This window comes from Vombatus ursinus, unplaced genomic scaffold (genome assembly GCF_900497805.2).
Source record: "Vombatus ursinus unplaced genomic scaffold, bare-nosed wombat genome assembly UNPS02014811.1, whole genome shotgun sequence".
Taxonomy (NCBI): domain Eukaryota; kingdom Metazoa; phylum Chordata; class Mammalia; order Diprotodontia; family Vombatidae; genus Vombatus; species Vombatus ursinus.
The window spans coordinates 13163191-13190601 of NW_020954589.1; the positions used below are offsets into that span (position 1 = coordinate 13163191).

General features: G+C 42.8%; 1 protein-coding gene across 3 annotated transcripts; it reads right to left on the bottom strand.

Annotated features, from left to right (window-relative positions):
• ETV7 (ETS variant 7) lies at positions 1–26122 on the bottom strand. Of its 3 annotated transcripts, XM_027876760.1 has the most exons (8): positions 26034–26094; positions 23487–23622; positions 16987–17151; positions 12816–12941; positions 9337–9567; positions 3620–3762; positions 641–741; positions 1–503 (listed from the first exon to the last, which is right to left on the bottom strand). In XM_027876760.1, exons 1-8 carry the CDS (start codon positions 26070–26072, stop codon positions 386–388), a joined length of 1059 nt encoding a protein of 352 aa, XP_027732561.1. In that variant the 5' UTR covers positions 26073–26094; the 3' UTR covers positions 1–385. The 3 variants fall into 3 exon arrangements, with proteins under 3 accessions (XP_027732561.1, XP_027732563.1, XP_027732562.1); XM_027876762.1 differs by lacking the exon at positions 23487–23622 and having other exon boundaries at positions 26034–26122; XM_027876761.1 differs by lacking the exon at positions 12816–12941.
• Between the last annotated feature and the right edge of the window lie 1289 nt (positions 26123–27411).

Genomic DNA, 27411 nt, shown 5'->3' on the forward strand with positions numbered 1-27411 from the left:
TAGTGATCAGGTGACTGCTGTTAGAAAGTGTCTGAAGAAACAGGACCCAGTTCTGTACAATTGTCCAAAGGGACATTTAAGGAGAGAGTCGGCAGGGGCAAGGGCACCTCCATCTTGTCCTCTGCCATCATTTGGCCTTGGGTTGACCTTGATCCAAGTCCAGATTTGAGGCCTGCATGTGAATCCTCTGAAGAGCACTTGAAGGATTCTTCTTTTTCCTCCTCCAGCCCCCACGCACACCCTTCCTCCGGAATCTCTGGCTTCTCCAAGTCTGGAGGGAAGGGCAAGTGGTCTGCTTCCCCCTCCTCCTCCTCTCTCTCCTCCTTTTCCAGTACAAAACCCTCTTCTAGATCAGAGAGATGCATCCCTGCCTGTCAGCTGTCCCTTAGGGTGAGACTTCTAATACCTCCTCCTTAAAATCCAGTCCTTCCTGATCCTGACGTTCCAGCTGCTCCAACCTGCTGGCTTTGTCGTGAACAATCTCATCAGGAGTTTTCAGGAATCTGTAATTCAAAAAAAGAGGGGGGGGGGGGATTAAAGGCTGGCCTGCCTGAGCCAGGGGGAAATGGGCCCTGGGCCCTGCCTTCCCCCAGCCCACTTCCCCTTCCTCACATTACCACAGCAACTGAACTGTTCTTACCTGAACAAAAGTTTCTGGCCTGGCTCCTTTTTGATGATTTTCAGTTTGTAGTAGTGCCGGAGAGCCCTTGACATCTTCTCATAGGTCATGTTCACCCGGTTCTGGAAGAGAAAGCAGGCACCGTGTGACCGACAGGACCTGGAATTATCGAATGATGCTGGGCCTGGAAGGCCCTCGATCTTCATGCTGCAGGAAAAGTCACCATCTGGTTCTCTCTGATTGCGCTAACCCAGAAGTCTCCTTGCTTCTCAGGGGTAGGTGGGAGAATTTAATTTCCTTTTTAAATTACTCCCGAAGCAGACCAAAAAGTGCATGAGGTTGAAATGCAGTTAGAGACAAGAGTGTGGTGTGGCAGGAAGCACCAGGAGTCAAGAGACCTGAGACTTAGTCCTATCTCTGCTAACAAACCTCTCTGGGCCTCAGTTTCTTCATCTGGCAAATGCCTATTATGAAGATGGGAATAATCAGATTGTACAAACTTAGAACTGGACGGGAAAGCGGAAGTCAGTTGGCCCAGCTCCCTCCAACCCTACCCAGGCTTCTGCAGGGACAGGCCCCTATATTTCTAAGAGTTAGCCTTTGCAACCTTAACTTGAAACAAAAAAAAAATGCTTCTTATCATACAAAGGTGGTCTTGAAAAAGTTTAAAAATCACAATACAAATGTAAAGTACCATTAGTTTGAACGCAGGAAAAAGGACCATTTGCTCCCTCTTTTAGAAATATTAAGAAAGCATATTTTTAGTGGATAGAGCACCAGCCCTGAAGTCAGGAGGACCTGAGTTCAAATCTGTCCTCCGACACATAACACTTACTAGCTGTGTGATCCTGGGCAAGTCACTTAACCCCACTGCCTAGCAAAAAACAAAAACAAAAACAAAATCAAACAAAAAAAAAGCATGTTTTTTAATTACCCTAGCCTAAACTCTAACCATTTTCTTTTGGGCAGTCAGGTGGTCCAGCGAATGGAGTACAGGATTTGGAGTCAGAGAGACCCAAGTTCAAATCCTGCATCAGACACTTACTAGCTGTGTGACCCTGGACAAGTCACTTAACCTCTCTCAGACTCAATTTCTTCATCTGCAAAATGAGGATGGTAATAGCATCTACCTCACAAGCTACAAGGATCAAACGAGATAAAGAATTTAAAGTGCTACACATAAATTCTATTATTAAAATTATTATTAAGTATATGAAAGATTAAGAATGAAAATTAGTTTTCTGAAAATGGATTAAGGGTGGTAACCAGACTTCAAACAGGGAAATATCTCAATCTAGCTATGGCCAGCTGGGGACAGCTAGGTGGTGCCACAGTACACAGAGTGCTGGGCCTGGAGTCAGGAAGACTCATCTTCCCGAGTTCAAATCCAGTCTCAGACTTCCTAGCTGTGTGACCCTGGGCAAGTCACTGTTTGCCTCGGTTTCCTCATCTGTAAAATGAGCTGGAGAAGGAAATAGCAAACCACTCCAGTGTCTCTGCCAAGAAAACCCCAGAGTCACAAAGAATTGGACACGACTGAAACGATTAAATAAGCTAAGGCCTTTGCCTTTATCCCTGGGCTGGAGGGATGAAGGGTAATGATCAAGTGGAAGGAGTCTTCTGATGGCTTCAGCTAAAGGAAATATGCCAGAGATCACCTTTGTCCACTGGAAAAAAGAATTCTTAAAGGGAGGGATTGAGTCACTGTAGGAAAACCATTCTCCAAGAGTGAGCAGAAAGTGAAGTGAATCTAGTTCTGCTTTGATGATGCAAAATAATATGTGAAATTTATCCTGAGTGTTGTAACTGGGCTTCATCCCATTATGGAATTGTGGCTCTTGTTTTGAGAATAAAATAAACCGTTAGCCAAAAATGGTTTTTGTTGGAGAGAGATCTGCAGGGTCGTGGGCTGGCTCTGTCTGCATTTGGTCCTCTCTTGCTAAGCACAAGTACTTAGATTATAATACTCAAAATCAATAAAAGTTATTTCTGGCAGGCTCATGCCTAAAATGCAGAGTGTAGAGTATTCTTCCACATCAGTAGTAGTGGTAACAATATCAATACTACTACTAATAATAGTATGAGAAACAGTGCGGCATGGTGGATACAGAGCCAGCCTTTGACCAGGGAAGACTAGAGTTTAAGGCCCACCTCTGACACATACTGGCTGTGTGACCTTGGGCAAATCACTTCTCCTGTCAGTGTCCCAGGAAATTCTCTCAGATTTTAAGTTGTAAAGTGGGAGTCAATCTACATTGGGAGAGGGAATTCTTCACTGGGAACTCCTCATACCAGTGAAATCCGGGTCTGGTAAAATAATAACAAGTTGCTGTTCAATCATTTCCGACTTTTCATGACCCTATGGACCATACTTTCCATGGGATTCTTTTTTAATCTTTTTTTTTGTTTGTTTGTTTTTGCTGGTGATGGGGTTAAGTGACTTGCCCAGGGTCACACAGCTAGTAAATGACAAGTTAGGCTGGATTTAAACTCAGGTCCTCCCGAATCTAGGACTGGTGCTCTATCCACTGTGCCACCTAGCTGCCCCTCCATGGGATTTTCTTGGCAAAGATACTTGGGTGGTTTGCCATTTCCTTCTGGGATTAAGGCAAATAGAGGTTAGGTGACTTGCCCAGGGTCACACAGCTAGTAAGTGTCTAAGGTCGCATTTGAACTAAGGTCTTCCTCACTCCAGGCCCAGCACTCTAACCACTAGCCATCTAGTGCAGTGGATAACAATAAATGGCTAAGTGCAAATCTGAGTTCCATTGATTCTCCCAATTTATAAACCTCAGTATTCCTACCTATGAAATGGCAATAACAAGCTTCAGACAAATTGCAGTCTGAAGAAGCTCAAAAGGCGAAGCATTCCAATGCTGGGAGCAATTCAATCCATTCCAACAAACATTCACTGAACGGACCTTGTGGCTGGGCTCCCAACGGCCATTCCCGAAAGGAAACCTGGCAAAGCCATCTTGTCCCTCCGGAGCCCCAGCGTACCTTGTGATTTCCCCAGAGCCTGGCAAGTCCGTTTGGGTCAACCACCCGGAAAATCTTGGAGTCCTTGTCTTCCCACCTGATGTAAGATTCATACCTGCTGTCAGAGAGCAGCTGATACACATAGTCCCATAGCAAGCGACAATCTGTGGTGGATCAGAGGACAACACAAGCGTGATACACAGCAGGATGCAAAGATTCTGTCTAGAAAAGGGTTTTCTAAGTAAAATAAAGCAGTGGTAACTGGGGAGGTAGGGTGCAGAGCAAGCATTTGTTAAGTACCTACTATCTGCCAGGTGCTGTGCTAACCGCTTAATAAATCTAATTTGGTCCTTGGGCAGCTAGGTGGCACAGTGAATAGAGTGCCAGTCACTTAGTTCATCAGTTGTTAGAGTTGACCACTTTGTCAGCTGGCCAATCAATCTGTCAGGCAGGCAAAGGGTTTATCAGTGGTCAGTTTGGTAATCTGCCTGTTGGTCAGCCAGTCAAGGCAACCAATCAATCTGTCATCGCTCAGGTAGTCAGGCCCTCAAATTAATTATCAATTGGTCAGGTAGTCAGCTGATCAGTCAGCCAGTCAAGTCAATTCATCAACCTATAAATTGGTCAGCTGGTCAAGAGTGTGTTGGTAAATGTTTAACAACAAGCTCTCTGAAAAAAAGAAATGCACACATGATACATTTTTAAAGTTTAATCTATTATCAATATCTTCTCCATCACTTTCTTAAGTCTAGATGATCAACAAAACAATGCATTAAGACCTGATTCATAGCATTTGTCCATTTTGAGGTAATGATCACACTGAAAATTTAACAATTGGCTCAGAAGAGCTGGCTCCAAGTTTATTCCCCAGCAAATCAATTGTCAGTCAAGTCAATCACCGGTTGGTCAGTTAGTTGTTTAGCTAGCTGATCAATCAGTCTCTCATTGGTTAGTCAAGACTTTTTTTTTTAAGGCAACTGGGGTTAAGTGACTTGCCCAGGGTCACACAGCTAGCAAGTGTCAAGTATTTGGTCTAAGGCCGCACTTGAACTCAGGTCCTCCTGCCTTCAGGGCCAGTGTGCTATCCACTGCACCACCTAGCTGCCCCAAGACTTTTTTTTTAAATGAACATCCTGGGTGGCCAGACTTAGCATTTGGCTAGCATCCAAATTGTCTTTGGCAAGAGATAACTACCCAGTGAGAAAAATGGGCTTGGATTTCTTCAGTCTAGAGAGGCTTTGGGGACCCTGTCTGCAGAAGGATGTTAGACTGCAATCATATGGTACACCCAGAAGCCAAGAAGGGACAAGGACTCAGGCACTTAATCAATTCAATCTGAGCTCTTACCTTTAGACTCCGTTCATTAGGTCAAAACTTGTATAGCAGCAAGATATATAAATTAGGTTGTACCTTCAGGGAAACATGGTGCTCTTCTCCCAAAGCAACTACATCCATTGTTAGACTGCCTCCTGTGTTACTCCATCCTCTAAGCCTACCATCCAATGAAATTTCTGGTACCTGTTGTTTACAGACCCCAGGTCACTCTGCTTCCTTCCTCAATGAGTTTGATACCTGGTTTACAATTTTTCTCTTCTCCCCAACTCCTGCCCTCATATTAGAAGACTTTGACATACATATTCTCCCTCAAATACCCTAACTTCTCAGTTCCTCAACTAGTCACCTTCCATGAGCTACTACTCCACCCTACCTCAGCCACACAAAGATGGTCATACCCTTGATTTCATCATCTTCCACAAATGTACCACCTCCATGTTCAAGAATTCTGAAGTCCTTATCTGACCATAATCTATTGGCATTTCATCTCTCCCTCTGCCTTCCCTTACATATCCCTACTCTTCATCCTCACCATGACCTTTAATCCCTTGACCCCTCAAGGGAGGCCCCTCCTAGGCCATTTCCCCTGCACTAGCTGCTCTCTCTTCTTCTCCCCAGTTTGACCCCTTGGTAAGCCAATTCAACCCTATACTGTCTTCCCCTCTTGAATCCCTAGCCCCATTATATTCAGACAAGCCTCAGCCTTGGATCACTCCCCCCGTTCATCAGGTTTCATGATTACACATGTATTGCTGCATAAAGATGAAGAGATCAGACAACTGTTCTGACTGGGTCCACTACAAATTTATGTCACATAACCTCAACTGGGCCCTCATTGCTGCTAGGCAATTCTGCTATGCCTCCATTATCAGCTCACTACCCCACTCTCCATGGTGGCTCTTCCAAACCTTTTCATCCCTCCTGAAGCCTCCCATAGCTCCTCCTGCCCATACACTCTCAGCAGAGAACCTTGTCACATATTTTATGAAAAAAATTGAAGCCATTTCTGTGAACTCCCTCATCACCCTTCTTCTTGATCTCTCATAACTCAGTCACCTTCTGTCACTTTTTCTTCCTTCATCTCTGTTTCACATGATTGAGTGACCTTGCTCCCTTCCCAGGTTAACTCTTCTACTTGTTTAAGTGATTCCATTCCATCTTTGTCTCTGCCCCCTCTGTCCTCCCCACTATTTCCACTTATTTTCAATCTCTCCTTTTCTATTGGCTCATTTTCTTTTTTTTAAATTTATTTATTTTTAGTTTTCAATATTTACTTCCATAAGATTTTGAGTTTCAAATTTTCCCCCGTTTCACCCCTCCCCCGCCCCAAGATGGCATGCATTCTGAATATCCTTTCCCCTAGTCTGCCTTCCCTTCTATCTCTTCCTCCCTTCTCTTATCCCCTTCCTCTTCTATTTTCCTATAGGGCAGGACAGATTTCTGTACCCCATTTCCTATATTTCTTATTTCCCAGTTGCATGTGAAAACATTTTTTTAAACATGTGTTTTTAAAACTTTGGGTTCCAAATTTACTCCCTTCCTCCCTCCCCACCCATCCTCATTGAAAAGGCAAGCAACTAAATATAAGTTATATATCTGCAGTTATGCAAAACACTTCCATAGTAGACATGTTGTGAAAAGCTAACTATATTTCCCTTCATCCTATCCCACCCCCCCATTTATTCTATTCTTTCTTTTGACCCTGTCCCTCCTCAGAAGTGTTTGTTTCTGATTGCCCCCTTTCCCAATCTGCCCTCCTCTCTATCACTCCCCTGCTCTCTTGTCCCCTTCCTCCCCTATTTTCCTGTAGGGTAAGACAGATTTTCATACCCAATTGAGTGTGTATGTTATTCCCTCCTTAAGTCAAATACTATGAGAATAAGATTCACTCATTCCCTCTCACCTTCCCCTATTTCCCCTCTACTGAAAAGCCTTTTCTTTTCTGTTTTTTTGAGATAATTTACCCCATTCTACCTCTCCCTTTCTCCTTCTCCCAGTATAATCCTCTCTCACCCCTTAATTTTATTCTCCAGATATCACCCCTTCATCTTCAACTCACTCTGTGCCATCTATCTATCTATCTATCTATCTATCTATCTATCTATCTATCTTTCTATCTCTATATATATATGCATATATATAATTTTTTCCCTCCCACTATCCTAATACTGACAAAGGACTTGTGAGTTACAAATATCATCTTTCCCTACAAAAATATAAACAGTTCAACCTTAATAAGTGTCTTATGATTTCTCTTTCCTATTTATCTCTTCATGTTCCACTTGAGTCTTGTATTTGAAAGTCAAATTTTATATTCAGCTCTGGTCTCTTCATCAAGAATGCTTGAAAGTCCCCTATTTCATTGAATGATCTATTGTCTCATTTTCTACTGCCTACAAATATCACCATCCTGAAAAAATCCTCACTTGATCCTTCCACCCTTGCCATCATCCTATATCTCTTCGACTCTTTGTAGCTAAAAAGGTCATCTACGGGGCAGCTAGGTGGTGCAGTGGAAAGAACACCAGCCCTGGAGTCAGGAGGACCTGAGTTCAAATCTGGCCTCAGACACTTGACACTTACTAGCTGTGTGACCCTAGGCAAGTCACTTAACCCCAACTGCCTAAAAATTAAAAAAAAAAAAGACCATCTACAATATGTGCCCGCACCTCTCCTCTTACTCTCTTCTTAACCCCTTACGATTTGGATTCCAACCTTATCATTCCACTGAAACTTCCCTCTCCAAAGTGACTAATGATCTCCTAGCTGCCAAGTCTAGTGTCCTTTTCTCAATCTTCATTCTCCTTGACCTCTCTTTGACATTGCTGATCCCTCTGTCCTTCCTGATACTCTCTTCTCTCTAGGTTTGCAGGACATCACTCTCTCCTAGTTTTCTTCCTACTTATCTGACCACTCCTCTGTCTCCTTCTCCATATCACACCCTCTAACCATAGGCTAGTTCGTCATGATTCTGTCCTAGTCTCTCTTCTCTTCTCCCTCTATATTATCTCATTTGGTGATCTTATAAGCTCCCATGGATCTAATTACCATCTCTGTGCTGATGGTTCTCCATTCTACCTATCCTGCCCCAATCTCCCACCTCCAATATTGTATCTCCAACTATCTTTCAGATATCTTGAACTGGATGTCCAGTAGACATCTTAAACTCAATATGTTCAAAATATCCCTGTTACCGCAGAGGGCAATACCATCCTCCCAGACCCTCAGATTCACAGCTAGGAGTCATCCTGAATTCCTCACTATCTCTCACCCTCCCCCCATATCCAAGCTGTTGGTAAGGCCTGGAGATTGCACCTTTGCAACATCTCTTCAACACACCTCCTCCTCTCCTTTGACACTACCACCACCCTGATTCAGACTCCCATTACCTCATACCTTGATTACTACAATCACCCATTGGTGTATCTGCCTGCCTGAAGTCTCTCTCCATTCCAATCCATTCTCCATTCTAAAGTGATTTTCCCAAATGCAGTTTTGATCATTGCCTCCAGAATCTAACACGAAACGTTCCATTGAGCATTCAAAGACCTCCATAACCCAGTACCCTCCTACCTTCACAGTCTTCTTATACCCTACTCCCCAGCACATACTCTTCGATTCAGTGACACTTACCTCCTTGATTGTTCAACAAACAAGAGAAGACACTCCATCTCTCAGCTCCAGGAATTTTCTCTGGCTGTCCCCCGTGCCTGGAAAGCTTTCCTTCCTCCACTCCAGCTACTCACCTCCCTGGCTTCCTTTAAACCCAGCTAAAATCTCACCTTCCCCAGCCCCTCTTAATTCCAGTGCCTTTTCTTCCTTTAATTATTTCCTATTTTTCTTGTCTAAAGCTTGCTTTGTATAAATTTGTTTTCATGTTATCTTCCCCATTCGATTGTAAGCTCCTTGAGGGCAGGGACTATCTTTTGCCTCTTGGCACAGTGCCTGGCATGTAGTACACACTTAATAAATATTTATGAAATTGAATTCAAGTGGTGCAAGCGTAGCAAAGTAAATGGATGGGTAGTTACCCACTCTAAGTTGAATGTCACTCCCCTACCTGTCACTTGACTCCTCTTATTTTAATCTTAACCTGAGTTCTAGAAAAATCTAGGCACACGTTGAATATTTTCTTAATCCTTAATAAAACTGTTATATTGTTCCCCACCCCACCCCATCCCATGCCTGGTTTTAAATAAGTGATATTTAATGAACTAGAGATACCTCCTTTCCCAATAATAATTACTCTTCTTTTTATATAATTAAACGTTAACATTATTGAATGTGTAAAATTTATCAACAAATAAAGTTAGTTTTTTAAATGCTTTTTTTTTCTATAAGCACACTATTCAGCCAACGACAGCCTCCCTTTCCATTCAGAGGCCAGGGTCCCCTCCACTCACCTGCAAGTTTTCCATCAATAGAGTCTTGCTTTGTTCTGTGAAAGGAACAAATGACCTCTGCCTGATAGCTGACCTCTGACGTGTGCAAGAGATTGAGCGGCTGTTCTCTGAAGAAAGCCCTCCTTGGCAGAAAGGCAGGATCCAGCTGGCCAGGGGTGTTGCTGGACACTTCATTCTGTTGGGGTGCCAGGAGACTCCCTTGAGAGGTAAGTTTTAAGGGGCTGTTCTCCCCTGCAAGGAAATGTGGAACTGTTGGTTTTTTTCTCCTAGGCTCCAGAACTTTTCTCCAGAGAAACTCTTGCCTCCCTTTCTGGAGTGACCAGAGGGCACATAAACCAAAATCTGTCAAGCATTGGCTTCTTCTCTCTGTTATCCAATCCCACCATTTTTTATTTAGTTTGGGGTACCTACTATATCTATGAGGAACAGTGGAAAGTATTCTGGTTTTTGGAGTCAAGGACATGGGTTCAAATCTCAACTCTGCCACACCTGTATGATTGTTGGGTAAGTCATCAAACCTCCAAGCCTCAGTTTCCTCATCTGTAAAATGAGGAGATTGATCTCTGAGGTCCCAGCTCTAAACTATGATCCTATGATCTATGTGCTAGAAGCCTGGTAAAAAAATATATTTTCCCTCTCCCACCCCAGAAAGATGGAAAAGAAGAGAGAGAAGAAGAGCAGAGGGAAGAGAAGGAGGAAAGTTTCAGAAGGGAGAAGAGGAGAGAAAAGGAAAAAAGGGGAAATGAGAGAACTGCCAGGGACCAACTAAAGATCTACATGGAATATGCATCAATGAGCAAACAAAAACAAAAACAAATATGGCCCGTCTGGCATTTAAATGGAAAGTAGAAAAGGAAAAGAAAATATTTATTCTTAAAGAATATACTTTAAAAATTAAAATAACGTATTATATATCATGTTACTATGATTTGTATTGCAGTCAATACAAGGAAAATGCAACCTGGCAAATTGTAACTTTTCTCAAATTGCAACATTCATATAATGCAACATATTTATAATTAGATGCATTTTGCTCTTTACTAGAATGTCAGATTTATAAATTTTTATAATTTAACATGAGATCTTATTTATTTGAAGACTAAGAGAATATAGAATTGAAAGTATTTTGTGTAAGTTGCATTTTTGGTAAACTTTATGTAGGTCGCTTCACTTTTTGGAATTAAAGAATAACAAAAAATTTAAACTTATACTTTAGCATAATTAAACTAAAATTGAACTACAAATTCCCTCTTTATTCATAGAAAGCTACATTTCAAAAATATTTGATTCAGGAAAGTTGCATCTGCCCATGAGATAGGGCTACGCAGTTGGCATATTGTCAAATAGTAGATGTTAAAACAGAATCAGAAATGTTCCTTCACAAGACAAGTTCATTAATTACATATTTATACAGTTAAGAACCACATTAAAACATACTTGTGTTCTGTCCTTAATATATAGTTAGTAGTGCTTTTGTTGATCTGAATCCCTATTGGTTAATAATTGACAAATTTTTTATATTGTTATTGTCTTCACTGATTTCATAATTGCTATTGAAGAACAATCAACAAATGATACCACTAAGAAATAAAATACACACATATATGTATACACAGATGCATACATGACAGTCAATGCATACACACACTAGTATAGCTACACATGTGTGCACATGTATACACATATGTCAATACATATGTGTATACACATGTGTGTGCATATAGAAATACACAAAGTCGTCAGGCTCACACTGGGGTCTCTGTTTCACCTCCCCCCATCATCCCTGGTTCTAGGTGCTATTCTAGAGAAGGACAAATCCTTTGAAAAAAAGATTTCAGTGTCTCCTCTTTCTCAAGGTTTGGTCTGAAAAGGGCCAGGAGAGACTTGTCTGCCCCTCAACTTACCTGAAATGCCCATTTTAGCAAAGTCATTAGTATAAATTTCTTTACGAGTCTCTTAAAGGAGCCTGAATGATGGTATTATGTTACCCAGGAGAGGCAGAATATTAACACAAATTAATTCATCTATTCTATTATCACCCTTGGCCTAGAAGAGGAGTCATAGGATGTGGAAGTTCTGGTTTGGAGGTGGGATTGGGGGTAATGTGCAGCCTCAGGCAGGGCCATAACTAAGCCAGGCAGAACAAGGCTTGGTGCCCTAGGGTGCCAACATGGTAGCGATGGTGCTTTCTCCTCAATATGACAGCAGTTCCTGTTGCCTCAGCAAATGCCTCTGAGGCCACTCTGCAGGGGACAATGACCCTGGGGCTCCTATCCCAGACTATCTGACTATTTTTTGCACCACTCCACCTTCAACTGGTCATTGAATTTGCCCCAGACAGAATCACAGCTAGTTTGGGCTCTGGTCATAAGCATATCACTGGGTAGAATCCTAGATATAGAACAGTATGAGAACAGTGAGTGCTCAGCAAGCAGAGGGGCAGGCAGAACTGAGCATTGAAAAGAAGGGAGAAGGAGGTCAATAAGGACAAACTTTGAAACATGGGATCACGGAATCTGTGAGTCACAGGGTGCATCAGACATGAGTTTGGAGATCATCTAGTTCAGGGGTGTGCTGGAAGAGTCAATTGTTAAATTTTCAGCACGAGCATTTGTACCACCAAAATCATTACAAATCAGGGCTTGATTTATTATTTTGTTGATTGTCTAGACTTAAGAAAGCAATAGAGAAAATGTTAATAAAGAAGATTAAACTTTAAAATGTGTTGAATAATAACTTTCCCCATCACCCAAAGCTAGTTGTTAAATCTTTATCAGCACACCCCTGATCTAATTCCCCAGCCCCCACTTTACAGATGGCAACTATGTGAGGCAGTGGATAGAGTATAACATTCTAGTTTGAATTCTGCCTCAGGACCCACCTAGCTGTGTGACCTTGGGCAAATCCCTTAACCTTTTTTCAGCCTCAGTTTCCTCATCTGTAAAATGAGGATAACAACAGCATCTACCTCCCAGGATTATTGTGAGGATTAATGAGGTAACACTTTGCAAACCTCAAAGCACTATATAAATGCTAATTGTTATTATTATTTTGTTGTTCAGTCATTTCAGTTGTGTTCAACTCTTTGTGACCCCATTTGGGGTTTCCTTGGCAAAGAGACTGGAGTGGTTTGCTATTTCCTTCTCCAGCTCATTTTACAGATGAGGAAACTGAGGCACCCAAGGTTACATGACACAGCCAAGAAGTGTCTGAGGCCAGATTTAAACTCATGAAAATGAGTCTATCTGATTCCCAACCCAGTGCTCTATCCACCATACCATCTAGCTGCCCTATTGTTGTTGTTGTTGTTGTTCCAGATAGAAAAAACTGGAGCCTAGAGAGGGGAAGAGTCTTGCCCCCAATTCCCACAGTTGCCCATAGGATAATATTGCCCATGACTGGTGCTGCCCTGAGATTTGGGAGTAAGGATGGGAAGGTTTTCTGGATGGTTACAAAAGCACAAGAGAAGACCGCCTCACCTTCCAGAGGACAGAGATGCTGCTGGAAGGGGATCACAGGCTTGAATGGCGTGTTGAAGAGGGGTCCGCAGACCAGGGCTCTCCTCTGGGTCTTAATATACTGAAGAAGCTCATACAAGACATCACCTGGCAGCAAGGGAGAGAGAGGGTGTTGACCGGGGCTCTCCGAATCTGACTGAGAAGGGAGCAAAGAGTGCATCTGCTGGGTCTGGATAGGTCACCCTTGGGTGGAATTGAGGCCGGTATGTCCCTTTCCCTCATTCACACAAAGAAGAGGCTGCCTCCGAGCCCGGAATGGACTCCCTCCTCATCCGCAGAAGTTGGGGAGATCTTTCTTTTCCTTCAATGCTCAGCTCCAATGCCATTTTCTCCGTGAAGACTTCTTGGATCCATCTCAGATGGAAGGGAGCTCTCCTCATTTCCTTAAGGACACTTTTAATCTACCCTTTGTCCCTTTGATATTTTACCTTGTATATATCCCATCCTTACTATTGGACTATAAGCTTTCTATGAAAGACTGTGTCTGATTTAAATACTATTCCCACCACCACCACCGCCACCATTGCTTAGCACAATGCTCTGCCTATAGTAGGTGCTCAGTAAATGTTTACTGGATTGAATTAGGTCACTCTATTCTGGCATTACTGTCTCCACATCATTAGACACAGACCAAGCACTCCCAGGCAGTCAGGCAACACAATGTATAGAGTACTGGGCTTGGAGTGAGGAAGCCTGAGTTCAAATCCTGCCTCAGACACTAACAAGCAGTGTGATCCTGGGCAAATTTGTTCCTCAGTTTCCTCACCTGTAAAATGAGAGGGTTGAACTCAATGTCCTCTGAGGTCCCTTTTTCAAGGTCCCTGTGATTCCCCAGTCTCGTGGAACTTTCAGAGCTTTGCTCTGAACAAGGTCTCTGCTTTCAAAGAAGTAGAAATAACTGTGCAAGGTCTTAGGATATTCTCTTTCCTTGTCCTCAGTAGAAGTGTCCAATATATATATTTGTTGAATTGGATTGAATCCCTTGCCTGTCAGCTCTACCTAGGGCCAGCAGACAACTTCCTCTATTGTGTAAGTTGAGGGTTGGGGGAGGGCAGAAAGGGTCTCCTGCCTCCAAAATGCTTGAATTACCTATGCTTTTTGCTTGAGGCTCCAAGGCTGATGTTAAAAAGCAAGTGTTACATGAGAGGGAACATAGGGAAAGGCTTTAACGACCACCTGGTCCAACCTCCTCCTTCTACAGATAAATAACTACTTGGAGCCCCATTAGGGGCCATGACTTGTCAAGAGAATAATTGAATATTTGCCAGTTGTGGCCTTAACTTCAAGTATTTGATCACATAAATCCTTGCCCCCTAGCAGGGATCTGAGTAGATAGGACCCAGACCAGCTAAGTGGGTAATTTCTGTTGCATTGTTTTGTTCTGGTATAAGGCAGAGGTGGGGAAGGGAAAGGTTCTTGGCTTCTAGGTCCTTTGGAGATCAGCTTTTGATTCATAGAATGTCAGAGCTGGAAGGGACCTCCAGACTTTAAAATAGAGAGGACAATACTTGCACTGAACCACATGTGGTGAGCAGAAAGCCTGCCTCCCAGTCAGGGAGACCCAGGTTCAAATCTTGTCTCTGACCCATCCTGGCTGTGTAACACTGGACTCAAACTACAGGAAGCATTTTGTCCAACCTTTCAATTTCCAGATAAAAAAAGTCAGACCCATGGATGGAAAGCGATCTGGCTGAGGTTACATAGTGAGTCAGTGGTAGAGCTGAGCCTAGAACCCTGAAAACTAGTCCTTATCATATCATGCTGCTTGGGCAGGGGGAGGGAGGAGGAATGGGGGAGAAGGAAGGGAGGCAGAATCTAGGCAGTAAGAGGATGGTGACTGGAACCCTTGAGGGTATGGGAAAAACAAAAGTCAGTGGTGGAGTGAAAAGAAGGCTGACTTTGGCATCAGAGGACCTTGGTTTAAATACTGATGAACTAATCACTAGTGATGTGACCTTAGGCAAATCTTTTTCCTTTTCTGGGTTCCAGTGTCCTCATCATCAGTAAAATGAATGGGAGGCTGAGGTGGGGGGAAAGAGTACTGGCTACAGGGACAGAGGACCTGGGTTCAAATCCTGCTCAAAACCCTATGAAATTAGCCTAATCAGATACAGGACAGGTCTTAGTCACATCCTACATTTTTTCTCAAAAAGCAGCAGTGTCTCCCATCCTTTAGGATGTCCTCTGCCCTGTGGAGGCTCATAGACATCTCCTGGGGGCTCTCTACCCTTCACCTTCTTGAAGCTACAGCCTCACCAGGGGTGAAAAGCAGCAAAGAACTGAGGCTTCATAGGGAGAGGGAACTCACCCAAAAACTGCAGGGAGAGAACAGATCCTTCTGAGGCAAGAAAGACCCTGGCCTCCAGTTCCTCAGTGAGGGTGTTAAACATTCTAGCAGCCCCATTAGGGATGCTAATTTGGGGAACTCTGTAATAGGAACTGAGGGGGGTGAGGAGGAGGAGGGGAAGAGGAGGAAATGGAAAATTTTCAAAACTTTCCTCTTTGACTCTTGTAACTACAGGCTGAAAAAAAAAAACCAACAAAAGAAACCTGAGAAATATAATGCATTCATGAGGAAAGAGAAGAGTGAATATGCAGTGTGGCTAAGTGCCAGCTGAGACCAAGAGCAGTGTCTGGATTAGACAGAGTAGATGTTTGTCTACAGCAGCCGCAAATAGAAATGGGGCCACTAAACCCTACCTGAGGATCACTGCAGGTGCCATATTGACTTAGAAAAACATGTGTTAACATTATCTACGTTCTATTGTATTTTTATTTATTTTGTCAAATGTCTCCCAATTACATTTTAATCTGGTCTGGGTAGCACTAAGGGTAGTGTTACCTGGCAGGGACCCAGCTCTGTTTGGTCAACAGAGTGTGATTGTGTGATTTCAGCAGTTTCTGATCCTTCAATACTTCCCTTACCTGGCCACTGATGCTTATAACTTCATCATTTGAGATTATTAGAACATGGCTCTAGATCTGGAAAATACTTTTAATCTAATCCTTCATTTTACAGAGGAGGAAACTGAGGCCCTAGAGAAATTAAGTGACTTGCCCAAGGTCACAAAGTGACAGAATCAGAATTCAAATCCAGGTCCTCTACCTCTAAATTTGTTCCTTTGGCTTAAGGCAGGGGTTCTTGACCTTTTTTGTGTTAAGGACCCCTGTGGCAGACAAGTGAGGCCTATGGACTCATTCTCAGAATAATGTTTTTTTTTTACATTCCTATTAAATATATTTTCACATTAGTGATGTTGTAAGTAAAAATTAGAACCAACAGGAGGAACCATCAGAAAGAGGAAACAAAACTCAACAGAAGAGAAAAAAAATAGCAATTCAACTTCTATAGTTCTTTCTTTGGGTGTGGATAGCATTTTCCATCACGAGGCCTTTGGAGATGTCTAAGATCCTTGTATTGCTGGGAAGGGGTAAGTTTATCAATATTAGTCATCACACAATGTAGCTGTTATTGTGTACAACATTCTCTTGGTTCTGCTCACTTCACTCAGCATCAGACCGTACAAGTCTTTCTAGGTTTTTCTGAAGTCAGCCTGTTCATCGCAATAGTATTCAGAATAATGTTTTTAAAAGCATAAAACCAAACACTGAGGAAACCAATTATTTGAAATAGTTATTAAAATATTTAAAAATTCTAGTTCCCAGACCCCAGGTTAGGAATATTTGGCTTAATCCATATTAATATGACAAATCCTAGGGAGGGAGGGCTCAGGGTTATCAGTCACTTATACCTGCTTGTTAAGAAGTTTGTCAGATCCTTTCCTGAGGATAGGAACATGAAAGCACTAAGTGTATACATGTGCTTGTGGGGAAAGAGGAGGGGTCAGAAAACTAGAAAAGGGACAAGAAGGAGGGGTACACTGAGTAGGAGAAAGGGCACAACTTTGCCAAAGACCCAGCCCTGAATGAGAGCCCTCTTTTCCTGCTCAAGGGCTAAATGTGCAGCAGAAAGAAACCTCAGCTAAGATGTGAGTTAAGAGGAGGTCAGATGGGAAAACCACAAGTAGGTTTCTTGCCCTGACGTCCTTCCTGCCAGAGGCAACTGACCACATCCATCTTATGCCCACCCCTGCCATCTCCTTCTTGACTGAAGTCTGTTACATCTGCTGACCTGAACCGGGAGCTCGGTATCTGAAATCATCTTTGGTCAGGATGCAGAGGGCCTTCCCATTCATTTCAAACTTGTGCTCCATTGTCTGTGGGAGGGAGTACTCCTGTTCAGCCCATCTTAGCCAGTGAATCACATCCTCCTTACTCCACAGTGAAGGCTGAATTCCTGTAACCAACCACAGACACAGATCAGAATGGGAACCACTGATACGTGAGCGTGAGATCATAAAGCTGCAAAGAACTCAGGGTCTGTCTAATCCAATCTCTTCATTTTACGAAGGAGAAAATGGAGGCCCAGAGGACTTACTTAAGGTCCCACATGGAGTACATGACAGAGGCAGGTCTTAGGAAGTTTAGATGGAAAAACCACAAGTAGGTTTCCTGCCCTGACAACTTCCTGTCAGAGCCCAGACAGTCCAGGAGTCATTCATGGATCCAGAGCTAAGGTCATCTTGAACCCAACTCAAACTTTGGAGTTCTCTGATTCCAAAGCCAACATTCTCTGTATGGTACCGAGCTGCCACTCAAGTGACTGTGGGCTGGAGATGCTACCAGAACAGGGAACTGATGGAAAAGGGGAGGGAAGGGGTGCTGAGAGGGTCAGTCATTAGGTGGTCATTAGGTAGCCTCAAAGGACAGAACCAGCTCTTCTTGATGGAAGTTGGTGGGCCACCCTTCCCCAATCCCTTCTTTGAAGCTGGCTTCGAGAGGACTGCCCTCCTTCCTCTCTCCTTTTTCCCCAACATTTTTCCCCCTGTTATGTGCATGCTGTTAATTACTTTTATCGGTTTCAAAATGTTCCTTATTTTGTTAGCATCAGTGTGGGACAGTGGAATGAACATAAGGCCTAACATCAGGAGAGACCTGAACACAAGGGAGAAAGACTTGCTCCAGGGCCAGGATTCCTACTGAGTCCTCTGACTACAAATCCAGCAGTACTGACCCCTTTTCACAACTTCCTCAGCCTTTAAATGGAACCAATACTTACCTGGATTCACTCACAGTGAACCAAGAGCCTGCCTTTGAGGAAGGAAGACCCAGGGTTCAGATTCTGCTTTTGATCCATGCTGGCTGTGTGACTTGGGCAAAACACTAGACCTCTTAGGCCCTAAGCAACTCTTTAAATGCTTTGCAAACCTTAAAATGCTTAGAGAAGTGGGGGCTTTTATTTAGCATTTTGTTGGCTTCCTGGAGCTTCTTCACTTTATCTTCCAAAGAATCATAGAAGGGACTCTCTAAGAATGTCATACCACTCCTTTCCATGTATTCCCTCTGCACTCCAACTGGACTACTTGGACTCAGCTGATCTGGAAATCACAACTGAACAAAACCCTCCTTTTTTCTCTGCCACAAAAGACAGTTATTACACTTCACACACTTTACATATCATGGATAAAGCACTAGACTTGAAGTCAGAAAGATCTGGGTTCAAATCTCACCGCAAATACAAAATGTTTGTTGATTGACCAACTATAAAGTGCTTTGTCAACCTTTAAACATTATGCAAGTTCCAACTATTAATATTGCTCCACTAGTTCTGTTTCAGAGACAGGGACTAGTGACTCCAAAAGAAGAGGATTTTCCCTTCTCTTCATTCCCTATCTCCCAAACTTTCCTTATTTTGCAAAGAGAAAAACAGAGACGTGAATATATTGATGCAAAATAGGGAGATGAAGATGTGGGTGTTATACCCAGCCAGTTCTGTCATTGGGCAATGTGTCTCCGCTATGGTCCACCCCCTTCCAACAGGGCATAACCCTGAAGACTATAAATAATGTCTTAAGAGTGCTTAATTTGTTCTCCCTAGCCACATGATTGTGCGATGCTGTAGGGCAAACGAAGAGGGAAATGTAGGAACTGGGAAAGAAGGGGAGGAGAAAGAAGAATAATATTTAAGCACCACTTGGTTATGAGTCAAAAAAGCAAATGACACTGGTTTTGTTGTTCTTGTTGACTCAGTTTCCTGCTGGGAAAGTAAAACAACATAATTCAGTCGGATCCTCATTATTCGAAAGCAAGGGATGCCAGGTGGTGGAGGCAGAGGCCAGTGGATTGCTCTAATTCAGGAGTTCTGAACTGCAAAGGGCTAAGCTGATGGGATGCCTGCACTAAGGCGAGCTCCATGGTGGGGAGGAAAACAAACTACCCAGGGAGAGGTTTCTAAACTGGCCCAGGTCAGAAACAGAACAAATCATTAGTGAGATTGGGCTGTGAGAGGGGCTGCTGCTTTTCCAGCCTGGGTGAAATAGGGAGACCCAGGAAGAGAGGAGAAGGAGGAAGGGGAGGAGGAGGAGGGAGGATCACAATGATGACAGGGAGGACAAGCAAGAGGCGACTAGGAGGCGGGAGAGGGAAGGATGAGGGGGAAGAGGAACAAGGACAGATGAAACAGAGATTCTAGAGAAAAAGTGCTCAGCTTTTTCCCTCCCCCCAAAGAAGTCTTCACTAAACTGAAGTTTTGACAGTTGCTCTCCGTGTGATTTTGGGCAAGTCACTTAACCTCCCTGGGCCTCAGCTTCCTCAACTGTAAGTGAAGGTGTGGACCTAGATAACCTCTAAGCCTTCCTTCCAACTTGAAATCTGTTCAGATGACCTTGGTGTGGGAGGTGAGGACAGAACAGGAAGAATGAATTCTTTGAATTAATTCCCTATTACGGGTTGTGTTCAGAGATAATATGGAGAGGGGAGACTCCTGCACTGAGTGGAAAGTTGGGCCAGAGGATTTCTAAGGTCTGGGCCAGGCGTGGGGAACCTGCGGGCCTTGAGGCCACATAGGCTGCGCTTGAGGACCTAGAGGACCACATGTGGCCTCAGGCCCACAGGTTCCCCACCCCTAGTCTGGGCAATCTCTGAGAGGTTATGACTCTAAAATGTTGTGCCTTTCAGCTAGAAAATCTTCATAACCTTCAAGCTGCCCAGAAGTGGAGGGTGCTGCTTCAGAAGGCTGTGCAGGTCCCCGGAGTTCACAGCTTTCAGGAGGAAGCTAGATCACCAACTCTCAGGGACATTGTTCGGTTCTGCAAGAACTCCTGTTCAGTGACAGATCCAATCAGCTCTGAGATGCCCTGAGAGCCCCACCTTCCCAACCGTTAGCTGTTAATTTACTTTTGTTCTTGCTGAGAATATAACAATTAGTCATTATCTTCACCTTATCTTTTGAGACAGTTAAATATTTACCATGCAACACAACTAAGGTACTTTCAGGGGACAGCTAGGTGGCGCCATAGTGCACAGAGCGCTGGGCCTGGAGTCAGGAAGACTCATGTTTCTGAGTTCGAATCTGACCTCAGACACTTACTAGCTGTGTGACCCTGGGCAAGTCACTTCACCCTGTTTGCTTGTCTATAAAATGAGCTGGAGAAGGAAATGGCAAACCACTCCAGTATCTCTACCAAGAAAACCCCAAATGAGGTCACAGAAAAAGTACCAAACAAGAGCAAAAGGTACTTTCAGAAGCATCTCAATGAGTGTGTCATGATTCCTCAGATGATGTGAGCAGCTTCTCAGCACTTCCAATTTAGTGTAAAATAGGGTACTCTGAGTACCATATCTACCACTGTCCAGTGATGTAACTAGCTAGGCAATGAGCTCCCCGTTCCTGGAAATAATGAATGAACATAAGCTTGAGGACCATCTATCCGTCAGGGATATTGTAGAATAGATTCCTCCTGCATTGTATAGGACGTTAAACTACATGACCTTGGAGGTCATAAGATGTTTAAGTCAGTGAAAGCAAGTTGAAATTCTTCATGTTAAGGGCTTAAATGTCCACAATGCATAAGGCTTGATGTGCCAGCCTACTATAATAGGACTTTGAGCTGGAAGGAATCTGAGAGGTCTTTTAGTTCCATCCCTCTCATTGAGGAAGGGAAGTAAGGGCCAGAGAAATGAAGTAACTGCTGAAAGGTCATATTGGCAGCTAGGGGGCACAGTGGGTAGACCACTGGGCCTGAAGTCGGGAAGACCTGAGTTCAAATCTTAACTCACTCACTAGTTATGTAACCCTGGGGAAGTCTGCCTCCATCTGTCTACTTTCTGTCTTTCTTTCCTTCCTTCTTTCTTTTTTGTTACATTGTGGGTTCCAAGTTGTCTCCCTGCCTCCCAACCCTGGATTAGAGACAGCTAACATTTGATATAGATATATGTTGTTGTTCAGTCTTTTCAGTCATGTCTGACTCTTTGTGACCCCATTTGGGGCTTTCTTGGCAAAGATACTGGAGTAGTTTGTCATTTACTCCTCCAGATCATTTTACAGATGAAAAAACTGAGGCAAACAAAGTAAAATGACTTGCCCAGGGTCACACAGCTACTAAGTGTCTGAGGTCAGATTTGAACTCAGGAAGATAAGTCTTCCTGAATCCAGGCTAGGTACTCTATCTACTATGCCACCTAGCTGCTCCATATGTGTGTGTGTGTGTGTGTATCTATGTATGTATGTATATACACACATACACACGCACACATATATATATGTGGAAGCATATAATACATACTTTCCTGTGTAAGTTCTTTCTCTGGAGATGGATAGCATTTTCCCTCCTAAGTCGTCACAGTTGATTTGAATGTTCATATTACTCAAAATAACTTAGTCATTCACAGTTATTCTTTGAACAATATTGTTGTTACCATATGCAACATTCTCTTGGTTCTGCTCATTTCACTGCACTATTTCAGTAAGTCTTTCCATATTTTTCTAAAATCAACCTGCTCATCATTTTTTATAGCACAGTAGTATTCCATCACAATAATCACAACTTAGTCATTCCCCAATTGATGGGCATCCCCTCAGTTTCCAGTTCTTTGACACCACAAAGACAGCTGCTATAAACATTTTAGAACATATAGGTTCTTTGTCTTTTTCCCTCATCACCTTGGTAAACAGACCTAATAGTGGTATTGCTGGACCAAAGGGTATACACAGTTTTATAACTCTTTGGGCATAATTCCAGAATACCTTCCAAATGGTTGGATCAGTTCACAGTATATTAGTGTCGCTGCCTCCATTCCTTTACCTATAACATGGGATTGAAAACAGCATCTACTTCCCAGGGTGCTGTAAAGATCACTCAATCAACAAGCATTTATTAAGTGCCTAATATGTGCTAGGCACTGGGGATACAAAGAAAGGCAAAAATAGTCCCTGCTCTGAAATAGCATTTTTGAATCCAATGTAAATTATATATAAATAAGCTATATACAGGATAAATTGGAAATGAGGAACAAAGGGAAGACACTAGCTTTAAGGGAGATAAGGAAAGCCTTCTTGTAGAAGGTAGGGTTTTGGCCAGGATTTGGAAAAAAAAAAGCTAGGGACTCTTGGAGACAGAGATAAGGAGGTAGAGAATTCCAAACATAGAATCAACCAGTTAAAATACTCAGTTGGGATATGGAGTACCTTATGTTGACCAGTGGCACTGGATAGCAGAATGAGGGGGTGGGGGGGGCCCTGGGAATAAGGTGTAAGATGACTGGAAACATAGGAGGAGACCAGGTTGTAAAGGGATTTGAACATCAGGGATTGCATATTTGATCCTGGAGGTAACAGGGAGTCACTAGAGTGTATTAAATGGTGGGAGGGAGGGAGTGATATGATCAGACCTATGTTTTAGGAAGATCAAATGAGATATTTGTAAATTATTTTGCAAACCTTAAAACATTATATAAATGCCATTATTAAGAGGAAACTCCAGGATTTGAAACCTGTTTCCAAATCCAATGTGCTATTCACTGCATGAAACTGACTCTCCTGACATATAAGAAAGACTCCTCAGAAGAAGGCTAGGGCCTTCTTAATGCAAGGACCCTTCAATGTAAGGGTTTGTTTCTGCATTCTTCTCCTTGTGGGTGACCTAGCATGGTAGAAGGAGCACTGGACAGATAGCATGAGATCCTAGCTCATTTTCCTTCTCTCTAAAATGAGGAAGGTTGGGGACAGCTAGATGGTACAGTGGATACAGCATCGGCCCTAGAGTCAGAAGGACCTGAGTTCAAATCTGGCCTCAGACCCATGATACTCACTAGCTGTGTGACCCTGGGCAAGTCACTTAACCCCAGTTGCCTGGCCAAAAATTAAACAAAAAACAAAACAAACAAACAAAAAAAAAACAAATAAAATGAGGAAGGTTGGACTAATTGACCCTCAAAGATCCCTTCCACCAAAAAGTCCTATTAGGTTATTTTCCCCTGTTTGGTTTTCATAGTCTCATGGAATGTTAGAGCTGGAAGGGACAATTCCACTCCCTCCCTATACAAGGAAGAAAGTACTTACTGTCCACAGTTAATCATTCCAGGTTTATATATCATGGGCAGTCAAATCCTTCGACAGAAAGAATTCTAATTTACCTTCTCTGACTTCATCTCCAAAGAAAAGCTAAATAAATGAGGGCAGATAGTGCAAATCAGGGATAAGGGCCAGTGGGTTTACCCTGGAGAGAACCAAATACATTCAGGCCTTTGACTTTGAAAGGAAAAAAAATCAACATTGATCTCTCATCCACTCACTGAGTCTGCCTGGCAACTTGCAGATCTCCTCCTCATGGATAAGTTGCATTCTAGTTTCACATCTGGCTTGGAACTGAGTGACTGGGGGTGGTGTTGCTGACACTAGAATGGAAGAAGAATTAGCCAACTCTCCTCCCTAGAGTGAAATGAAACAGAACAAGAGAGGTCATCATTAACTGGCTCAAAAGAAAGTAGAATTTTTCTACTAGTCTAACCCATTAAGTTCTTTTTTTTTTTTTAAAGAAAAATAGCTGCTTTATTTTTATTTAATCCAAACTTGCTAATACACACTATGACAAGCCCCACCAGAGGATTCCTGGATATAAATTCATTTCCAATGCATAAAATCTTAGGGCCTGAAAACGTGGTTTGAAAGGCAGATTGTACATGCTTTTAAAACCCTTTTAAAAGTACATGAAAAAAGGGTAGCCAGCTTTACTCTGGTTCCCCAGCCCCCCAAAGTGATGTCTCCATTTACAGCATTTGAAAATCAATTTAACCCAAAGAGGTAACCTAGCCACTAAAATAATGAGATTATAGATTTTAGAGCAAGGAGGGACTTTAGAGATCATTTCAAAATCAGGAGATTTTTAACCTGTGGTCTATGATTTTTTCAAAATAAATAGATAGATACCTATATTTCTTTTTTATTTAATAGTTTTTTTATTTTTTCCTATTACATGTAAAAACAATTTCCAACAATTATTTTTTGAAAGATTTTTCATTTCAAATTTTTCTCCACTCTCCCACCCTCCCCTCTCTCCTCCCCAAGATGGCAAGCAATCTAATATAGGCTATACATGTGCAATGATACTTATATTTCAATGTAATTGATTTCCTTTGTAATTCCATGAATTTTATGCATTTAAAAACATTATTCTAAGAAGGGACCCATAGGCTTCACTAGAGTCAGAGGTGTCCACGACACCAAAAAAAAAAAAGGTTAAGGACCCCTGAAATTAGTCCAACCCTTTCTTTCTTTTGACAGTTAAAGAAGCTGAGACTCAGAGGAGTAATGACTTGCCTAAAGTCCCAGGGATAGGAAATAGCAGGATCAGCATTCTAGCCTCCTTCCTCAGGTTCCAGATGCAGTGTTATCTCCACCCTATTTTGGTTACGATAAAGGGTCTTATTCTTAGAAGGTCACTTGAGGCTCCTTGCCAGCCACAGATAGCTAACTCAGGAAAAGTAAAAGTGAAACCAGTTTCAGGTTAAAAATCAAAACAAAACAAAAGCAAACCTTCCACTCTTTTAGCAAGGATCTTCTACATTTTTGCATTCATCTCCTGAGCATTTGTACAAAAAGATTCTGGAAGTGATAGCAGCAGAATAAACTTGGCTGGTAGAGAAGATAAAGATTGAACCTGTAATTTCATTGGTCAAAGATAGCAGTTTAGTGACATTTTGAATAAATTCCAGGGAACTGCCAGGTAAGGAAACTCCCTCCATAACTTATCGCTTTGGAGAGTTGTCAAGAGCATAGAGACCGAATGATTTATCCAAGGTCACACTGCCAATATGTCAGAGATAGGTCTTGACCCGAGCCTTCAGTACTCTATGCAGTTTGACAGAAGAGTCAAAGAAATGAACTTAGGGCTCAGTTTCAGTTCCTATTGAATTTCCATTTCTTATTCAAGCCTTTTGGTTGTGGTTTTGGTCATCAGTCTCACGCACAACTGTTACTACTGATCTTCCACTTAGAAATGAGAGTATTCTCCAGAAAAAAAAATTACTTCTACCCTCCAAAGCTGGCTGTAGGCCAGCACTCCACCTGTTCTTGGATTGAACAAATGCATCCAGTGTTTGCCCACTCCACCTTCTGCCAAGTAAGAACTGCCTAAAGAAAGGGGAATTCCAAGGCTGCTAACTGCAAGGGAAATGTGAGCCCAGGAGCCTCAGAATTGCTGGTAGGAACCAAGGCTCTAAAGAAAGGTATTGGTGGGGAGGACTCTTTCTAAAGGTTGTAAGATATTTGGTTGGAGGGAGAATATGATTAAGGGGTGAGAGTGAATGCTGACTATGAGTTCCAGTGAGTTGGGTGAATTGAAGAATTTAAGGGGTACTGGAAGGATAAGGGGGAAAGCATGTGGGGACTGACCAGAGCAGAAAATATGAAGAAGCAAACGACAGGGGCATTGAATAGGGATTGTAGATGGCAGAGTGGGAGCAGTAATACCGGCTGTAGGGAGACAATGTTTGGAAGTGGGAACGAATGGAAATTTGATGCTATGATAGACTTTAGAGTTAGGATAGCATCTTAGAGATTATCTAGTCCAAATAGTTCATTTTGCCGATGTGAAAACAGGTCTAGAGAACGGAGGTTACAGAGGTATTAAGTAGTAGAATCAAGGTTCAAATCCAGGTCCTCTGACTCCAAATCAACATTACATACGTTGGTGAGTGAAGCACAACTCTAGCAATGGAAGAGGATTCTCAAAACCTGAGTGAGTTCTGTGGAGAAGGCTGGGTAGAGAAGAGGTGGGGAAGGGATTTAGGAAGAGCGGGACGAATTGAGCCTTCTTTAGTTCAGGGATCACGGGCTCTTACCTGCATTACAGGTGGAGTGGAAGCCCGTCTTCCTTCCATGAGGGCTGAGCTGGCTCCTGTCGCTGGGTTACCTTGGTCTTCGTTTCCTGACTCTACTTCCACCCAAACCCTTATTCCGCACCAGGAAAAGAAAGATGGGTGTGAGGAGAAAAACTATTTTGGAAGCGCTAGAGACCTAGGGACGCTGGAGCTCGCAATCCCGGAGCGGTAATGAGTTCCGGCAGTCGCTATCCTTCCGGAAAACGAAAACGAAAGAGCAGGATCTGGCCTTCCACTGTCCTACCCTCCCTCCCCTTAGAGGCGGAGGACAGGAGACAGGGACAGGACTCCTGCCCTCCCCCAGGACTTCCACATTTGCTCCTGCGTCCTGTCTCCGTCAAGCGCTGTTCACACTGGGAGTCAGTCGCCGCTGCCTCGCCTTCATCCGTCCCTTCCTGAAGTGCCTGTCCGAAGTGCTGCCGGACTGGGAAACCGCTTGACGCGATTTTCAATCTGACGGTGTCCAGAGAACCTCTGGCTAGAGGCTGCCTTGACCATCTGGTCAAGTATTCTGCCTAGCACATAGTAGGCACTTTAAAATGCTTGTTTAATTAACTAATTTAGAAGGATGGGATTTGGGGGGGCAAGAACGGGCATCTTGACACCAAATTTTGGACATTTGCAAAGGAATCCCTTGCAATTTATTCAATTTAGTTCGACTTTATTAAGTACTACATGCCAGTTGCAGTGAATTGAATCCACAATTCAATTCAGTGTACATACAAAGACAAAAATAAAACAGTCCTTGCCCTTAAAAATCTTGCATCTATTGGTGGGATACCATGTATGTAGATTGTTAAAGATAATGAGTTTTTAGCTTTTTTGTGTCATGGGCCACATTGACAGTCTAGTGAAGATATGGACCCCCTTTCAGAATAATGTTTTTAAATGCATAAAATGAAAGGATAGGATTACAAAGGAAACCAATATTATATTGAAAGATGTCTTTCAAGACATCTTGAAAGAGCCTTTAAGGAAGATAGGGATTCTAAGAGTCATCGATGACAGGGTAGTAATTATCGGGCAGATCACTTCTAGAGTATCATGATATGAGCAACAGATTTTAGAAAGAGCATTGATAAACTGGAGAGCACCCAGAGGATGGCCACCAAAATGGGGAAAGAGTGTCAATATGAGTATCAATAGAAAGAACTGGGAAGTTTGGCCTGTCCAAGAGAGGAAAAGTCAGGCTTCCTGGGTTGTGGGTTCCCTAGTAGTGGAGTCATGTAAACAGGAACTACATGACCACTCTCTGAGTATGTTAAAGTGGGGTGCCTTGTTTGGGTATGAATTGGACTAGATGGCCGCTAAGGTTCCTTACAGCTCTGATATTCTGTGA